Source organism: Parambassis ranga, chromosome 2 (assembly GCF_900634625.1).
Source record: "Parambassis ranga chromosome 2, fParRan2.1, whole genome shotgun sequence".
NCBI classification, from domain to species: Eukaryota; Metazoa; Chordata; class Actinopteri; family Ambassidae; genus Parambassis; species Parambassis ranga.
In genome coordinates, this window is record NC_041023.1 from 23,673,697 (window position 1) to 23,689,623 (window position 15,927).

The 15,927-nt window shown below is 42.2% G+C and overlaps 1 protein-coding gene across 1 annotated transcript in view; it reads left to right on the forward strand.

Moving 5' to 3' along the window:
• The window catches only part of LOC114429656 (fatty acyl-CoA reductase 1), a 34,891-nt gene that overhangs the window by 2,763 nt on the left and 16,201 nt on the right, over window positions 1-15,927 (forward strand). Inside the window, exon 2 of the mRNA XM_028398351.1 lies at window positions 10,256-10,534. Within this exon, the coding sequence (XP_028254152.1) occupies window positions 10,256-10,534 (279 nt within the window). The remainder of the gene's footprint in view (window positions 1-10,255; window positions 10,535-15,927) is intronic.

A 15,927-nucleotide genomic window follows, 5' to 3' on the forward strand; every position in this document is an offset into this window, starting at 1 on the left:
TAATGTTTTATCAATACACTTTTGTTTTTTAAGGTTGATGTTAAATGTCAGTATGAAGGTTAAGTAAAACATTTGTCAACAACAGTAACTCTCAATGACACGCTTGATTGAAGCATCTTCTTTGTCTGTGTCGTCAATCCAGTTAGACCAGTGCAATAAAGAAGAATGTTACCTGAGCAAAGTTTAAAAGAAAGCCTTGTGGAAACTAAACGGCAAAAAAAAGTTGTTGTCTGCTTCGGCCGGGGCCAGGCTTAATGAAGTAGCAGTGTCCCTGCACCTGTGGTTGTTTCTCATGGGAAGACCCAGATAGGTTTGAATCAGCATTTGGTGTAAAGGTTGTGGATGGTGAGGATAAATGAGCAGGAGAAAAGGGGCCAGAGCCACCAGAGAGAGGGAGGGAGAGACGGAGGGAGACCAAGGATCCCACTTCACCTTGAGGACAGTCGTTTAAGAAGGATGAGTTCAGGTACTGCTTTCTAGAGGCCTTTGTCTGTCTCTGAGAATCAAAAGCTGACATTGAGCACACAGTTAAATCATACGCTTAAGGCAAATAAAAGCAGGAAATGCAAATTTGCCAAAGTAAGACTTCAGAATGAGTTGAGTATTCTGATCAGTATCTTGAACGCAGATTTATTCCTGAATTAAAGTCAAGGTTTCACTACCTGCCACTTATCTGGACTCTCTTTTTTAACTGAAAGCCTCAAGCAGATATTATAAATTAGCATGCCAGGTCACCTTGTGACTCCCTCTCTATGTGTGGTTTCAGTGGTCCTCCGGGCTGTTAATAACCAGAGGTGGTGGGAGTGGGGGGGTATTGAGTGTGTCATTGAACTCCTTGCACACGGGGCATGGGTGCTTTGCTAACAGTGACCAGCCTGGAGGGTAATATCGAGGATTTAGAGGCTCTTTCTGTCAGTGACGCCGCCTCTCCAGGGTTGATGAATGGTGCCAATGACCACCACACAGAGGAGGACCTGCAGTAACAACACTCTAAGACCTGGAGATTTGAGATGGTAGAGTGTGCTTTGTACTTCAGTCCATGCCAAACCCCAGTGGGTGTTCTTTGTTGTTGTTATATTTTCTGCAATAGTCCAATCACACAGTTGTACCGTGTATTGTTGTCCTATACAAGCAACAGAAGGCTCGTATTTCACATATCAGAGAGAGTTTCATGATGAGTGGGCAAGTGTTGCAATACTATACTACTCATTGCAGGAATGCATTGTTGAGGGTGTGGTTGCTTCTCCACACCGTGGCCTCAGGGCTGCAATTTGTGTTCACACATGTCCACACAAACATTAAGTATAAGAATTTTCTTGGAAACAATATGATCGGTTGGCCCGTGAACACTTAATCATTTTTAGCTTATGCCTTAGCCCCAGCTGTTTATTTAAGCATCCTGTCAGACAGGTGTATCCTCACAAGACTGATGAGAATTTCCACCAGTTAAAGCCTGATTGGCTTTAAGCCTGTGGGGCTTATTTGGACTGATGGTCGTCTGGGACCCCATTAGGACTGTCTGTGGTAGGGTGGCCCAACCTCCCTTGTCCGTGTCTGGGACTGCTTGGACGAATGCCCAGCCTCCTATATGAGGACAGCATGCCTGGCAGCCAGAGCAATGCATAGCTGCCTCATATACTTCAGCCTTTTCTTACCCTGCATATATTTCTTCCTCTCACTTTCCTTTCCTTCCTCTCACCAGTTAGAATGGAGCCGGAGCTCATTGTGAATGTGTCCTCTTCCCTGGCAACATAATACATCACAGTATTGAATAAAGAGCAGATAAAGGCAGCCACTCCCTGAACTGCTTTGACGTTGGAGGCATATCAGAGCCAGTAAATAACCCCGTTTATCAGGTTTTAAATGAAGACCTTCAGCAAGTTGTTATTGACTGTGGCATTTCATTCTTCCCATGAGTTTACTGGGCACATCAAAGCCATTACTGGTGCTTTTAGTTTGACGTATTGATTCAGTTCAAGAACAGTTCAAGTGCACCCGACTTTTGAATCAATTACAAAGATTATGTTATTATTTGAAGTTTTTGTGAAATATTACTGTATATACAGATGACTGTAAAATGTAATAAATGAAGGTGGCAGATTTGCTGAGACGCACAAACTTTTCCCAAACCCAGAGCTCTAGATGAGTTGTCGTGAACTGCAACATGAGGAAAATCCTTTTCTTTGTTCGGAAAGAAACAGTGGCAGCTAGTTTACACTGGGCTGTATGTAGCACAGTGTCATAGACAAGGCAACTCCTGAGTTGTGTCAAGTGTTCTGTGGCTTCAGAAGAATCTGAAATGATTTCCCAGCAGCTGTGTGTCATTGTATTTTTTCATTGATGTGGATCAAGGTTAATCTGCATTGCTGGCATTTGCACAGTTTTGGGCTACATGTGGTATGTTTGCAGAGGTGGTTTTACTGGGATCCAAGTACCAAAATCCCAAAAGCTAATAGTTTTAAAGGGCTTTTTGGCCTCAGTGGTAACGTCTGTTAGCCAGGTATCTGTTCTTACACTTTTGTTTTGGAAGAATCCTGCTCTCTAAATTCTTTAAATGCCAACGGTCTCTTATAGCAGCTTTAACATGTGGAGCCTGGCAGCCCTTATTGTTGCTGTGACAGTTGATCAGACAGGAAGAAGACAAGTACAGACAAGTAGAAAGTATGTTTAGTAGTTTGACCAGCTGTCAGTAGAGTAGTCATTGTTTAACCTTTTTTTTAAGTTAAGAGCTACAAAAGAGTGGGAAATTTGTTTTTGGTCTTTTTGAAGCTCATCATGCTGATCACTTGCCCAAACACTTGTAAATGTACCATTCCTTAAGTACTTGGCCATTGATTACATCCTCTTTTTCCTGATTCAGACACATCCTATTGCATCAGTAACAACTCAGTTCTTCTTGCTGAGATGCATTTGCTTACCATTTACAGAAATTAGCACTGCTCTCTTTTTTTAGGTTGCTCATATCATCTGGAGAGAGGTTCATGTCATACACTTCAGATGCTATCATAGATTAGCTTGACTGGAATGTGTGTGTGCCATCACCAAAGATAAAAAGATTACGTTGCTATAGTGTTGAAATCCTGCTGAATTACTGTAACCAAATCTGTCCACAAGCAGCGTAAATCTGAAATAATCTCTGTATGTTCGTGCCTCCTGTGTTATATCGGTGTTTTTCACCTCTGTTTGAGGCCTGCATGCAGGGTGCATGTGTGGGTGGGTGAGTGGATGGAAGAGATGCTTAACGTACGGCAGAGCTCTGCTGTCATTAATTAGAAACCTGGCTGGCATCAACAGAAGGTGAAGTGTGTGTATTACATTTAGTGTTGTGTGTCCCTTGTAATCCATCTTCGCAACGGATACCTGATTGAATCACTCGGTCACAGATATTGGCTTTCCATGCATGTGAGCTGTGTGGTTGTTGTTCAAACACATGGAGCAGTTATTAGGTACACGATGGTTGAAACCGTTGATTGAACCGGTTGATTGAACCGTAACCAATGAAGCTTCAGTTTAACATTCATGCATAACGTCTGATAATGGATCGTTTTTATTATAAACCAATGAATGTAAATTAGTTTAAGGTTGCATAACTCTCAGCTGCAGTGATGTCCTGATCCATGATCTCCTGCACTTTGGAAATGAGCTTGGAGGATCAGAGCTAAAGTAGCTGTGGCCTGTGTGTTGGTCTGTTTCTGTTGAAACAACCTCACAAATTAAGCAGCACAGTAATGATGCACATCTTTAGTATTTATACACATTTCTAAATGGATAAAGCTGTTGTGACGTCACCCATAGGCATTTGAAGCCTCGTTTTGAGTAGAAGGCTCTAAATGTCACCATGTTGGCAGCGTCAGAGCTCACCATACCTCCAAGTAGAGGCATTTAGGTGGAAACATGTTTATTTCAGCCATAAAGTTGGACGTTTAGCTTATGGGCATTGGACTGTTTCCAACACCTACGTATGGGCTTGATTTCTTAGCACAGGAAGTCTTTAATATAATCTTCATGATTTTCTGGGTGTGCTGATAGTATTAGAGCTCAAAACAGTCCAGTAACACGTTGATAGCTCAGTGATAGTGTCCCGTTTGTCCCTGTGTCCTTGTGCTGCCCTGGTTTTTAGTATCCAAAACAGTTCCCCTCGAAGTGTTCATGTTACCTCTCCTTCTGGTTCAACCTGTCTGATTAATTCTTTATTGAATGCGGCTGCCTGCTGCTGATATTGTTTGTTTCCTGTTGGGGAAGGAGAAAAAGGAAAAACACCGCTCTTCTAGGAATTATAGATCCCTAATGTTCTATTGTTGTTCCTTTGGGGCCTTTTTAATGTGATTGTTTAATCAACTGATGACGTTTTGGACTCAGGTGAAATTGAAATGATCAGAATGACACATTACATCCCACACGGTATCTATCATGTGTACCTCGAGCCTTCAGTAACACCATTTAGAAAGGTGACCTAATATTGGCAGATTTAATGTAAAGTAATTGTGAAAGCCTTTGAGAAAGAGAAGACAAATTACATGTGGTGATGCGTTGCCAGAGGAACGATATTTGCTTGTTTGACCCGTCAATAATCAATGTTTTTTCATATTTAATAAACATCTGAACAGTAATTATTACATTATAATATCTGTTGGTACAAGGTTTTGTTGCAATGACATGATTACAGCTGCAGCATGCTTGTGAGAATTCTGCAGTGTTGCAATGCTGCGTTCCAGCACGGCTGGCTCAGAAGAAGCTGGAGAACAATCGCTTCCCAGGCTCAGACTTGCATTGTTCACATAACAATTGAAATTATAAGCCGCTCCTTGATCCCTGATTGTTTCCAAGAAGTCTGATTTCCTACTTGAAAGCAGTGAAAGGTCTGTGGTGATGACCACATGGTGCAGGTTTATGACCTCTCAGCCCGGCTGCTGCACTCGGTGTGATCGCCAACCTCGGTCTGAGCCAGCTGTAAACGGACACCGCAGTGCCCAGAGGCTCCGTCACTCAGATGGCTGCTGTAATTACAGAATCCCTCTGCCATCAGACATCATGTACACAATATGCTGATGTGTGTGTGTTTGTGTGTACACACTGAAACACAAGCTGATACACACTCGTACTGCCTCTCCTGTGGCCAGATATCGGACAGTCAGAAGCGACCTTCATGTGTAGATTTGAAACCAGCTCAAAAAAGATTGAATTAAAGAGACACTGCTTAAACCCTTGAAGCCCCCAGCTAATATGATTAATTCTAATTAGATTAGCATTTAGCTGCCTCAGGAAAAAAAATGAAGTGAGAGAGAGAAGACCTGCTGCTTTTGGTGTGCTAATGCAAACTTGGATAAGAGCCCTTTTTTTTTTTTTTTTTTAAATGATTGCCAACCATGTGGGTTGGTCTAACATTTAATAGTGTTGGATGATGGATGACTTTTTGTCTGTTTAATAATATATGTTTGGCACACGTAGCAACGCTAACTAAGGGATGCAGGGCTTGCTGAAAACTCAATATCTCATGAAATGTATGGTAAGAAAGTGCTTCTTTTTTTTCTCCTAGATTTTATAAATCTAATCTTACAATCAGAATGTTGCCCCGCCCTTGTCCACTCGCTCTAGGTAAAAAGCTCATTTCCTCTCTTGAGATTGTCACCAAAAATTGCTATTAGACAGGAGCTCTGATGATTATCAGAGGCATCCACTGTCCACACAGATGCAAGTCAACAGAGTGTATGACGAAGAGGAGCCCTGGTTACCTCTTGCTTGTTGTTACAAGTTGAACCTTGTTTTTTAGAGGTTGGCACAGCGACATGGAAGCGACAGCCCGCAGTGGTTGTATACTCAACGAAGCTTTTCAGGATTCCCCCCTCTCTGCTGTTGGCACTGTGTTATTTAGTGAAAGGGCCTGACTTTTTCTTTGTGTCGCTGGGCACTGACATTCAACTTGACTAATGCTGCCTTAATTATTGGCTGCATTTTGCAGCATTTTGCTCTTTCTAGTTTTCCCACCCTCCCTCCTCCCTCTGCCGGTTTTTGTCCATTTATAATGGCCTTAGCCAGTGTGCAGCTGTAAAGCTCAGTTTTTTTTGCCCATCTCCAGCAGCATTCAGCTGACCCACTAATGGAGGGGTTGTGTGAGGAAAGGCCGGAGGCAGAACAACTGCAGAACTGCGGCTTAAAACAACCCAGCTCCGACAAACAGTGCAGACCTCCCGGGGAGAGAACACAGAAAAACCTTCAGTCAGAAGAAAAAGGAAACATGAAAGCTGCAGTAAACCTCTGCATCCAAGCAGGGTTCCTTGCGCCTTCAGCATCTCCTAACTATTTTTTGACGTGACCCTGACTGACTTTGCACATGATGCAATACTTTGTCAAGATGGCATCATAACCTAAGAGCTGGTCCCTGAAGCTTTTAGTGCATGTCCTTGCTGCCCACTATTTCGACTTTTCCTTTCAAGTCATAATGTAGACTCTAGTTTTCATCAGTGACGAGATGACAAGGTTAATGCTGACTTCATCTGAGCCTCATTCTGCTTGTCCTTCATAATCTGTGTGATTGACACAACAGGTTGCATTTGGGGGGGAAGCTTAACTTACTTGTAAGCCTGCACAATATGAAAGGAAAATGTTGTTTAATATTGAAAAGGAGATGGGAGTTGTGATGCATAAGCAGATATTAAAGTGTGCCAGTGTATTTCTCGCTTTTCGCCTCTTCCACAGTGGTAGGTGAGAGACAGCCTGGTTGTTATCTGACCAGCAAAAAGGATAGAATATAATGACCCAATGAAAGGGTTAATGGGGTTAAATTAATGAGCAGCAGCAGGGTTAGCCAGAAAACAGTCAGGGGGAACCTGTTGCTCTACGTTTACTTATTGACACCGATCCACATATTGTTGTTATGGTTACCCTCCTTCATGTGCTCCAGACAGCACCTGCAGGGTGATTATCCCACCCTTGTCAATTATTGCACCTAAATATTGTTTCTTGCGCCATCTGTGGAACCAGAATAGGTTGTCTTTAAACCCAAGGGCTTCCTGATGTCTAAAATGTTTAGTCGCTCATTTTTGCATCCAAATTTTAAAACGAAGGAAGCTGAATTTCTACAGAAATTGTAACCTTTTATATGCATGGTCATATTTATTTTCTAGCCTCTATATAACAATAAAGTGATCAACCTTTCTCTCTGCTAAAACTTGTCCTTGGACAAAGTTTAACAATATTCAGCCCCTGTGATGACAGATCTCTAGATTATGGTACAGAAAGACCAGTTTACTTACTTTTTCCATGTTGGTTTGTACAGAGGCTGGTACACACACTCAGCCTCACTAACATTCATCAGGAGGTGGAGTTGTGTAACATTAGAAGAATGCAGTGTGTGTGTTCAGTATCACGACTCTACGTTATGCACGTCCATTCCAACACTTTTCCAGCTGCAGGAACATTTCCTTTGTCAGGCATTAATCCGTGGTGACTTTCAGTCCCTCTGCCCTCAGTCCTCGTGTCCACAGGGGATCTATGTGGAGCACTAAGCTGGAATGTCAGGGGCCTCAGCAGAGGACCTTGACTCTGACCTTTTTATTTTGTTGTCTGTGCATACAGAGCAGTAAATCTGCAGATATTACCTTGTCTGTAAGAAAAATCAGATTAAAATAATCTGACAAAATTGGTGTGAATGTAAAGCTCTTTCACCTAGAGAACAGAGGAGGAAGAAACCTCACACACACCTTTCTTCTGTGTGTAATGCAATATTGCATGCACAGACGGCAGAATGGAGCCAAAGAAAGTAAATACAAGATTGTTTTGTTATCTGGGCCATGTTTGGCTCAGGCGGATTTGGTTTCTGTCTTTGGGCAGACATGCAGCCCAGGAGAGAGGATGAAAACTCATCTTGTGTACAACTCACAGCTACGCTGAATCACTGAGGGTGCTGGTCAAGCACCAGTCTTGGCTAAATGTTGTCCTGTTGTTGCCAAGTGATAATCTTACAAGTAGGCATACTGTCCGGGCAGTGTCTGGGGGGGCGGGGGGGGCATCTTTCAGAGGGTTGTGATTTATCGGTGCATCGTTGTTGTGGTAACACACAAATGAACAGCAACAACGGCAGTATGGTTGTGAGCTTTTAGCCCACACATCAACAGAGGCGCAAAGCAGCAGCCAGCCTCACTGAGTCACAGAGAAAACATGGCTCCGGTTGTTGTCAGTTATTGTCTCCAGTGAAAAAGGACAAAGTCCAACACTTCAAATATAACTTAAAAACTGCAATAAAACCTCACAGTAATATCATTTCTTTTGCACATGAATTAGACCTGAAGTAGTTAAAGAATGGCTTTTCACAGCTTCACAGTGAAGGGACTTCATTACCTGATTGAATTATTTATCATGTTGGCATTGCTCTGTAGCATCACAAAGGCTTGTAGAACCACAAATATTTGAGAAACTACCTTTTTTTTTTACTCTTTGTCCGCAGAAGAGGGAGCACTGTAGTGGCCATAAAATCATATTTATAGTATATATGTGAATGTACAGCACTTTGAGGTAATAAACCTCCTATGCTCATTTCATCAAGTGCTTGTAAATGCCTGCTGTAGTATTGACGTCTGTGTGGAGTTTGACAGCAACCCCTCCTCCAAACTACGCTCAGCTGCAGCCACTGAGTACATTAAAAGAATTTACTCTGTGTTGGTTAGGAACCATGGATAAGCTGAATTGATTGTTTGGTTGATGAACAAATCATTTCTGGAAACTATTTTGATTTCTAAGCCAAGTTTCATACTGGAAATATGGCACGTGTTGAATATCTGCTGCATGTCGTCAATTCCTAGCTAAAGCTACATCTACGAAAAAAGTTAGAGCTGATAAATACCAGTGACTTATACCTAACCTGGGCGTAATTGCTGATTGTACCCCTTCACACTGAGTTAGGAAGAGACATTAGGGTGATAAAAGTTCTGAGAAATGCTGACAACTCAGACCTTTTTATGCCTTTTAAAACTAATTAAAAGCACTCTAATAATCAATTTAAAACATTGTGTAAGTTCTTAATTGTGCTTCTGTTGGCTGCTGCGTTTAATGGTTTTCCTATTCAAGCATGTAAAGACTTCAAGTAGGAAAATAAGATGTATTAAACTGTTGCTCCTGGTTGAACCTTGATCTATTTTTGTGTGTGTCCTGATCAGGACCCCCCAGCACCTGGCTGCTTGCCATTGCTAAAGCAGCAGTCAAAGTTCCTGACTTATTGTGTCAGGTTGGCCCAAATAAGCAGGCGTATTCCATTACTCCACCACCATTAGAGCAGCAATTGACCCGATTAGGTTGTCATACAATGGAGAGTGGGTAGCAGACAACCAGAAACATGTCAAAATCATTGAACGAACGACACAAAGGGGAAGGGGCAAGTCTGGGCCACTTGTGTCTTGGGTGCGTGTGTCATTCTGCATTTTACCTGCATGTCAATGGAAGCAAAATGGTGTGACTAAGTAGAGCTTCCTGCAAATAGATCTGTTACCAGTGTTTCCCATACATGGCCCAATGTGTGGCGTGCCACCACAAATTTCTACGTGGTCTGTGGGAAACACTGTGTTGCCATGTAAATCTGGTACAGCAAGGACAACCCTGTGTCAACATGACCATCCATCCACCGTTGTGAGAAACCAAAGAGACCTTGGAGGTCAGAACGATTCCACAAACAAAACCCACACAGTGACAGCTGACATCATGCAACATCTTCACAGCAAGGTTAAAGTCTTCTTGGTGCAACAAAAAGGAGATAAACCAGTCAAATATTATATATATGCTTCGGCTGCACATGATGTTCTGTCAGAGTGACACAGTTAAAACGTTTATCAGTATATCATAGAGATAACAGTGATGCTTATTTATTATTACAATGAACTGTTTCACAGAAGGTCACATAAAATATGTCAAGTGGTTGACTTTGCTTGTAGACATCACACACACAGATGCACCAACACATACTGATGTCATACTGTCCCTGAACACTGCCCTCTCTTTATCTCTTGGTATGAATATTCATGTAATTTGCATATTATTTAAAAGCTGCTTTTGGCTCTCTGAAGGTCAGAACGGAAAGATCCACATTTTTGATTTAGCTGAAATGAAAATGAAATAATTAAATGCTGCACATTCATGCGTAACTTAAGTGTTTTTCAGTGTTAAGCTTCTTTCTGCATGCTTCATTACACACATTCACAAATACTTCCTGATGCAGTATGTGAACTTTGTGGCAGCCTGTCATATTCATGTCCTCCTCCATCTGCAGGAGCATCCTGAAGGCCTGAACCTAAACGGGTTGGAAGAACAAGCAACAGACGGACAGAGCAGACCAACAGACATCTGCAGCAGCAACAGCATGGCGTCTGTAGCAGAATACTACACTGGCAAGAGTGTGCTGATCACAGGAGCTACGGGCTTCATGGGAAAAGTGCTGGTGGAGAAACTGCTGAGGTGCTGCCCCGAGGTAAAGGCCCTCTACGTCCTGGTCAGGCCCAAAGCTGGGCAGTCCATGCAGCAGAGGGTCAGCGACATGATGAAGTGCAAGGTAAGAGCTGTGCAGCGTGTTTTCTTCTTTATGTGTACATGTGATTTGACCTTTTGTTCCTCACCCTATGTGATCAAATTCTATAGATGAGTCAGTTGTAATTGTTTGCCTTCCTAAAAAGCAGCAGAGGGGGATTGTGCATCTAACATGTGTAGAGGGGGAGAAAAATCCTTTCCATGTCGCCCACTCACCCCACACTTCAGCAGAAATTACAGGGTGTTGTTAACTGGCACTTTCACAACACTGTTGACAGAGTGAACTAATTACACAGTGACAGGTATTCTGTGGTATTGTGGAGAACTGAGTCTCACCTTGTCAAAGAGCAAAGTGGTGGTGGTGGTGGTGGTGGGGGGGTCAAAGAAAAAGGTAGGTGCAAATTCTCCAACTGCTGCTCCCACAGCAGTGAGTGGAATCCTGAATGCAGCAGCCAGGTTCAATGAGAGCAGTAAAAATAGATGCTATTAGAGGCAGACGGAGAGAAGAATACAGAGAAAGTGTAATTTTCTTTGGTGCACTGACAGTTTGAGGCCAACAACGGAGGCATGCAGCAGCAGCAGCAGCTGTTAGCACGTGCATCAATACACAGCTAATGTCAGTCCTTTGGCCCTCATTAAGTCCAACATGGTTAGGAGGAATTTGAGTCATGCTTTGATACTGCCGCCACATATTTAGAGCTCACCCTCACTCCTCCACCTACTTCCTTCTCTCTTTCTATGTATCCTCTCACACCAGAGCATCCACTTCAGTTAACTCTCTTTGTGTTTCCGCTGAAGCTCAAAGATGAAATATTGGACTCTTCAAGGGTCATTAAGCTAATTTTGCCATGGCAACGAAACTGCTGCAGTAATTCACAGGCATATTTCTTTTTTTTCTCACATATTTTTTATTATTTTAAGATATCATTGTACAATACAACCATCTCTTACATTTTAATACCCACCCCACCCACCCCCAAACATTCATGCCAGGGTGTAAAAAAACAAACATACAATTTAAATAATGAGAAATAGTAGTACCAAAAATAAATACTAACAACAATGGCAATATTTATTTAAAAAAAAAAAAAAGGGCTAAAGGCTCATTTATTGCGACCAAGACTATTACTGACTACTACATTTTGTACCACCTAATTACTGGGAAGGTAGTGTTGTTAGCTTTTCAAAATAAGATAGTAGAGGGCCCCAGGTTCTATAAAATTTTTGGGTGTTAGATCCTTTAAGGAAATGTTTTATCTTCTCCAGTTTTAAATACATCATTGTATCTGAAAGCCATACAGATGCCTTTGGAGGGTTCGCAGATTTCCATTCCATGAGTATTCTCCTTCGTGCTATAAGAGTTGAAAAAGCAATCACATTCTCTCTACCGCTAGATACTGCAGCTCCTCTACTTTGAATGCCAAATATGGCTGTTATAGGGTCGGGTTGTAAATCCAAGCCGAAAGCCTCATTCAAAATTTCAAAAATTGATGCCCAGAAATCCTTCAGCTTAGAACGTGCCCAGAACATGTGCGTTAGGTCTCCTTTGGCCATCCTACAGCGGTCACATGTGTCATCCATATTGGAGTATATTTTGGCCAGTCTCACCTTACTATAGTGTATACGATGAATGATTTTAAACTGAATTAAATTTAAGCGTGCACAGGAGGAAGTTCCATTACCCCAACTCAGGGCCTTATTCCAGACGGCTTCAGAGATATCGGTACCGAGTTCCTCTTCCCATTTTGCTTTAATAGTATCCATTAGTGATTCTTAATCGTATATATAATAGAAATCTGGCCTCTAGGGGTATGAGGGGTTTTGAGTATATGAACCAAAAGTGAGTGTTCTGGTAGTTGAGGGAATGATGAAATATGAGTTTGAAGAAAATCATGGATCTGAAGGTACCTGAAGAAGCTAGATTTAGAAATTGAAAACATGCTGGAAAAGTCAATGAAAGTAGAGAAGACTTTGTCTACAAAAAAGTCTTTACATGTAATTAGACCTTTTATATGTCCACTGTCACACAGGCAAATTTCTAAACATGCAACTGCAGCGCCTTTTTAAATAGCAAGCATGTATTTGAATGGCGATTTGAATAAGCAGCATCCTAGTACACTGAATACCAATTTTGTTATAAGTGTCCATGGTGTTAAGTGATTACTACTATACATATTCAAACTACAAAAAGGATGACGGAATATGTAAATGCTACCTGAATTAACAATTAACTTAATCTGGATCAAGCAGCAGAAAGTGGACCAGATCAGAGTTGTGTGCACAACCTTTGGTGGTTTACACACAGAAGTTCATCTTTGTCTGTTGTTCAAGACGTCATGTAAAGATTGACCATTCATTCTTTCAATTACGCTAGCTGAATTGACAATTTGGAGGGTAATTGTCGCTCCATGATGTTAGCTGAGCTAGATAAGATATATTTGGAGAACAGAGCAGAGATCAGTTACAGTCGCAAAGCCAAAACGGAATGTTTCCCTCTGCCAGCAATAATCAATACAGAAAATATGGGTGGTTAAATTCGTAAGGGGGGGGGGGTAATCAATCCAAATTTCTGTTGCACATCTGTAAATGTTTATTTGAGTATTTAACCCACCTCATCATCATATATCAACACATCATTTGTCTTCTGCTGCTGCTCTTTTGCAGTGTCCCCTTCAATAATTTTCCATTGGATTTGCCATCACTCTGTCTGCTATCAGGTCTCTGTTTGATGCTCTGCCAACTGCAGGCTCACTCATGCTCGGCCCGCAATCAGAAGTGATGTCATTAAATTTCCATGACCCAGCCTCAAGTACTAATTGGTATTCATGCAAGCCCTTGGGTCAGTATAATTCTCTTCAGAATCAGGATAATTCATGAAGGACAATGGTGGTTTTGTCTCTCAAGTAGCCTCTTCTCTCATCCTTCAAGCCAGGCCAGTATCTTTCTTGCCACCTGTTGCTAGGTAACGGCCAAGAGATCTGTCCCATGGTGTTTTTCAAAGGATGGCAATCAGGGGGAGCTGCCCCAAGCAGGAAAAGGACAAACCGATAGGAATCTCATTGTCTCTGTGCATCTGCATGGCTCTGGCTTTGACATTTACGCTCTGTCTGTTCCTCTGTCTGTCTGTGCGGAGGCTACTTTGATTCAGTGGAAATGTTTGGATGGCTGCAGAGCCAGGCACTGGATGGCATGTCAGGCACTTGATAAGTGGGCCTCTCTCCTGCTCGGTGGCATGCTTTTCCCACCCACTGGCAGGCTATTTGAACTCGGTAACATTCTTTGAGGTTGTGCTGCGTCTTCATACCGCAGGAACAGCTCTGTAAATGTAAGGCGAGTCGACCGGAGTGGTGGGAGGTAGGGATTTAGCCCCCAAGGCACTGTCCATGAGAGAGGGTAGTTTTCTCAGTTACTGTGGATTGACTTGATTGCAGCATTAGAGGCTGTTCAGTGATCAGTGCAGCAGCTGAAACGCAGCTGGCTCTAAATGATGCTGAAAGTTGTGCTATGGAGTGTATGAGGATCATCTGGAGGCTCTTCAGGAAAGAGTCAGTGTTTAGAAATGAAACCATTAGCTGACTGAAAGTAACTCCTTACCCTGTAATTTAGTTCATTTTTCATTCTCAATACATTTAACAGAAAGTCAGTGGAGAATACAGTTCCATTTATATTCCATAATTCAATCCAGTAGTTGATAGAAATGTTTCATTATTGGAGATGCTATAGTTTGTATTTCCGCCCATCCAAAACGGGAACCGTTGGGTGTGTATGCTGTTGACTGAAACAAATCCAAATCGAGCACTTTTCCAGCAGTTAATTTCCACCATATGCTGTCTCCTCTCACAACATGATCCAGTTAAACAAAGCCTCCCTGTTTCTTTGTATGACAGGCCACAGTCTGGGATGTCTTATGTTTGTCTTGCATATTTGTTCAAACTTGTCATTTTTAATGGCCTGAAAAGCCGCAGAACAAACGAGATGGTGAGCAAGTCATTTATTTATTGAGCGGATGTTGTGAAGTGGCTTTCATTGGCTCAGTTTTTCCCTGCAGTCCTCTTCGTTCCTGTGTTGCCACAGGGTGTGTGTGTTATGTCTCTTGATTTACTGGTTAAGGATTTGCCAAAGGTTCAAGAAGAGTGTTGAAAATGTATATATAGATCTAAGTGTATAACACAATACCAGACTTACCAATATTCTCTTATAGATAAATTGCTTTAGTAGTACTTGTAAAAATGAGTGATGGATACACCACGTTGTAGAGATGTTTGAATTCTCATTGACAATTCATAACAGGTCATCTGTATTCTGCCATAGTCCGCCTCCCCCTCTGTGGTTTCCAGTCCTTTGCCTGTTATCACACTCTGATTCAAAATGACTACGTTGTTGTATTGATTTCCCCTTGTTTGCATCCACTGCCCGGTGATCCTTCCGTCAGTATAAATATACAGGATTTATTGATTCTTGCTGGCCATGATGGGCAGCTGTGTTTCCACTTGTGCTGCTGAAATTCTTGCCCGATTTGTTTTAATGCCAGCTGTCAGCACACCTAAACCCCCGTTCATCCCTGCCTTTTTGTTTTTTTATTCTCCTTCCCACCATCCATTCTTGCGTCAGTCCTCATGACGTAAATCCTACTGTTAATGTGTTCCATTGTGCATGGAAGTGTGTCTAAGGCATGTCAAGCCTTGTTAAAACAGCCTCTTGGGGATGAGAGCGAGCAGGGTGACTTGAGGCATTTGCTGTGTTGAGTCCTGCTTGAAGACAAAGACTCTGGGATGGGTGGGGGGGTGTTGGCTGTTAGTCTGGCACATTGCAACTCATTTGCTCATCTTTCTTTGGCGTGCGATGTATCGGGAAGGCAAGCTGAGCAGCGACTGATGGCCCCACCACTCCTCCCCAGATAGAAGTGCAAGGGGGAACCAGAGGTTTTGCATATAATTAGGCCACAAATTGACTTCAGTTTATGAAACAGATTAGCACATTAAATGATGCTGGTGAAGTTCTGGTTCATCTGGGGACTCCCACAGCCCAGCCTCGTGTCTCCACAGTGTGTTGAACATCTGTTAAACAGTTTCTCTCTCTCTCTTTGCACACACATGCTATCACAGATATCTGTGGCAGGAGGCCCTTCGAGATATAACATAATGATTTTTAATCATGTTAATGTGACAGCAGTTTCCTAATAATAAAAATAAGGGTTGTTTGAAAATCATGCAACCGTTTTATCTTTCTTTGCTATTAATGTACCATATCAGAATGAAAGAAGCCATTATATAATATGAAAAGCAGTAGAACGAGTATAAAGCCTTGGGGAACACCAACTGGACGGTTCAGTGCAGGACAGCTTGAGGTTTTTTGTCTGAAAAGGGGCAGAGGATTGGTAGAGGCTTGTCTAATATTGGCTTTTAACATATTTATCCA